A 4,133-nucleotide genomic window follows, 5' to 3' on the forward strand; every position below is an offset into this window, starting at 1 on the left:
GATTATAAGCAAGCTTCCACAAGGTAAGGCTAACAATAAACAGTGGGAACCAGGATTCACAATTGTGTGATTTTCTTTATTATGGAAGACATAAATCATTTTGCAATAAGTCAAATGTAGGTACCAATACTAGTTTTATCACTTAAGAATGTGCGCCCTTGGAAAAATTAATCTGACCCTCATTATATCAGCCTTAAAATGGTGATTACAGTACTTGTTCCTATAAATACTAGTTGTGATGCATTAAATTGCTAGAGCATGATTGGAATTCACTTTAAGAGTTTTGAGCAGTTGATTGATATAATCAGAACAAGATTTAAAGAGTATAATTTGAGCTGATTGAAGAGAACACATTGTTGGAAGACAGAATAAAATTGGATAGATATGGCAGGAAGATACTGAAGTGAACCAAGAAGGAAACTGAGGATAGAAAATGATCAAATGTGTGATATATTTTGAAAGCAGCAGCCATATGATTTTATGAAGTTACCAATAAATAATATAAGAGCAAAAAGACAGCGTCTGTGCAAATACATTGAAGGTGGTGCCATTTAATGAGATGTATAACACCTTTTTATTGTGAAAAATAAAAAATTTTGTGTTATATTTACTAAATTGATATCCAACTGCAAATCTCAAAAAAATAGAGGTATTTCTCATAGAGATGTTAAAATTAGGGTAGAGATAAGGGCTGGAGACACAAAGGTGTACTGCTTCAGTATATATTGGTCAGGGAAAAAAGCACCATCCAACTATCGACCCTAAGAAAGAAGTCTCAGTGAGTTCTGAGACATTCCAAGGCAATGACCTTCCCATTTGATAGTCTGATCTACTCACACTAAATATGTAATTTAGTTTAAGTGGATCTCAAGTATTACACCTTTGTGACTTTATAAATTGTGTACCTTTTCATGGAATTACTTTCCCAAGTTTTCTTGTCCTTTTATTTTTCCTTTAAAACTGAGCTAAAACATTGCTTCCACTGGCGAGCCTTCTTTGTTTCCAGTTTGATTGATATATTCCTATACTGTGACCCTTAGCTGCGTTTGAATATCCTTATAATGCCACTGATTACATGGGTCTGGAGTTTTCTGATCTCTCATTATTTGTCCTACCACTGAGTGTAGGGAACTACTACTTACTCAACTTGGCAATCATGATGTCTATGACCCATTGGGCACAAACACATCCTCTATATGCATTATTTAATTGAATGGGTAAATAAGAGACAAAACTTACATTGCATTTTAAAATTTTCCCCCTTGTTTTGTAGGTAAGCTGTTCTAATATGTGAACTTACCTCCTGTACAGACTGGATGGAACCAAGGAACAATGTAACTTATTTCATCCTCTTGGGCCTCACACAGAATCCAAAGGAGCAGAAAGTCCTTTTTGTTATGTTCTTGCTCTTCTACATTTTGACCTTGTTGGGCAACCTGCTCATTGTTGTGACAATAACTGTCAGTAAGACCCTGAACTCACCAATGTACTTTTTTCTCGCTAGCTTATCAATTATGGACATGGCTTATTCCTCTTCTATTACCCCCAGATTGATTTCAAGCTTGTTCTTTGGGGAAAATGCTATATCCTTTGAATCTTGCATGGCTTATCTGTTTATAGATCACATTTTTGGTGGATCAGAGGTCTTCCTTCTGTTGGTGATGGCCTATGACCGCTATGTGGCCATCTGTAAGCCCTTGCACTATTTGATTGTCATGAGGCAAAGGGTGTGTGTTGTGCTGCTGCTGGTGTCCTGGGCTGGAGGCTTTCTGCATTCAGTAATTCAGCTTAGCACTATTTATGGGCTCCCATTCTGTGGCCCCAACATCACTGATCACTTTACATGTGACATGTACCCCTTATTGAACCTAGTGTGCATCGACACCTATGTCATTGGCATCTTAGTGGTGGCCAATGGAGGACTGATCTGCACTATTGTGTTTCTGCTCTTACTCACCTCTTATGGAGTCATTTTGCACTCTCTAAAGAACTTGAGTCAGGAAGGGAGGCGGAAAGCCCTCCAGACCTGTGGTTCCCACATCACTGTGGTTGTTTGTTTCTTTATTCCCTGTATTTTTATATATGCAAGACCTGCTAAGACCTTCCCAATTGACAAATCATTAAGTGTGTTTTATACAGTCATCACCCCTATGCTGAACCCATTAATCTACAGTCTAAGAAATTCTGAGATGACTAATGCTATGAAGAAACTCTGGAGGCAAAAGGGGAGATCAAATATGAAAGAAATTCATTATGAATCATGAGAAAACTCATTAACATTAGGGCCAACCTCCCAGAATGTAAAAGTCTTCATAAATCTGATGCAAGTTTTCCTTTTCTGTAAAGAAATTACAATATTTATATTAAAAAATGAACTCTATGTTCATGCTATCAATGACGATTTCTCTGCTAGAATATAAACTTATAATGCCTGCTATATTACTGCAGCTAGAAAGGTGGGATGCATTTACAGTAGGGAATCAATAAATAATATGTAATTAAGTAATTAATGGATTTTTAATAGAATTAAACTGATTTAAATTAATTCCTACTTTTACATACAAACTTTTTCAGTTTTAGTTTTACTTTATGTCAGAGTGCCTTTCATCTTTATTTTTTATTGTACTAGTAAAAATATTTAATGCTATATAGACTATCATCTTTGATCAATTTTATTTGCCTTACATATGAATTTTTCAGTATAATACATTCATTTTTAAAGTAAAACTTGAAAGTATAATTTGCAATGATAAATACTAAAAGTAGAATCCATGCAAAATGAAATACTGTAGAACAGAACTCCTATCCATCCCATAGCATTGTCTCCCAGTTCTCTCAGTTGCAGTCACTACTCTGTTCCTGAGATAATTCAAGTAGTAATCTTTGCAAATACAAGCATATTTTCATATATAAATGTGTTTATGTCTTTGTGTATAAATTTTGTATTTTACTACTGAGGCTCCTGAAGATTGTTATGTACCAGTCTATATAGATCTAACTCCTTCTAGTTTCCACATACTATATAACTTCCTTATACAGATACACTCAAATTTAGGTCTTCAGTCCTCTTCAGGTTTTTCCCATCTTTTTCTAAGGTAAATAATTCTGCAATGCAGCGTTTTTGAAATTTTATGAGTCCTAGAGGTGAAATTTTTGAGTCAACTGGTTTATCTATTTATAATGTTGAGCCACAGTTATTGTCAAAATGCATACCATGAGCTTGTAATAAACTCACTTTTCCCCTCATTCTGGAAAATACATGTTTGACCACATTCTCAACAACCAACACTTGATAAACATTTGTGGTATTTAACAATCTTATTAACAAAACTGTGTTTCACTTGTATACTTTAATTATAAATATATAAATATAATTGAATTTGGACATCTATTGATGTGTTTAAAGTGATATGTATTTCTTTTTCATGAACTGCTTATTAATGAATTTGATGTGTTTTATTTGATTGCTGATATTTTCTGTACTGATTTCATGATTTAATTATACACTAAGGAATTTATCCCACTTACCATATATGTGGAGTTATTATTTTTCCAGCTTGTGATTTGTTTTTGATATATTTATACTGTGCAGAATGTTTTTGACCATGTAGAAATATTTTTGCATTTGCAGAATTAAATTTTCAATATTTTCTTTGGATTTTGTCTTGCTCAGAAAGAATTTTCCTATTTCAGTACCTATACTATTTTCCATAGAGCTTGCATCAATTTATATTCCAGACAAAAGTGTACAAGTGTTCCAAAGATTCTACATCTTTGCCAGCATTGCTTTTTTATAAGGATATGACTTTCATTCACTAGGGCTCTGCTCTCATTATCTGATCACTTCCCAAAGGGTCCATTTCAAAATATTACCACTAACATACTTCAGCGGTCAAGGATTTTTAATGTGTATTTATACCTACTAGGGATAGACACCCCTAATTACCCACCTTCTTCAGAAGGTTCTTGCCATTCCTAAATATTTGCATTTTGTGATAAACTTTAGGGTTATTTTTTCAAAGTTTGAAAACTTCCTATAAAATATATTTACAGTGTCATTAGTCTACATATTTGTTTTGAGGAAAATGACATGTTATAATATCTTGTCTTCCCATTCTGAATTAAGACATATA

The 4,133-nt window shown here is 33.8% G+C and overlaps 1 protein-coding gene across 1 annotated transcript; it reads left to right on the top strand.

Annotated features, from left to right (window-relative positions):
- Nucleotides 1-1,316: 1,316 nt before the first annotated feature.
- Nucleotides 1,317-2,264, top strand: LOC141575594 (olfactory receptor 4A47-like). Its single transcript, XM_074355169.1, has one exon. The coding sequence runs from the start codon at nt 1,317-1,319 to the stop codon at nt 2,262-2,264; it is 948 nt and encodes a 315-aa protein (XP_074211270.1).
- The last annotated feature ends 1,869 nt before the right edge of the window (nt 2,265-4,133 follow it).

Source organism: Camelus bactrianus, chromosome 30 (genome assembly GCF_048773025.1).
Source record: "Camelus bactrianus isolate YW-2024 breed Bactrian camel chromosome 30, ASM4877302v1, whole genome shotgun sequence".
Taxonomy (NCBI): domain Eukaryota; kingdom Metazoa; phylum Chordata; class Mammalia; order Artiodactyla; family Camelidae; genus Camelus; species Camelus bactrianus.

Coding starts and splice junctions, on each gene's coding strand:
- LOC141575594 (XM_074355169.1), top strand. CDS start 1,317: ATGGAACCAAGGAACAATGTAACTTATTTCATCCTCTTGGGCCTCACA.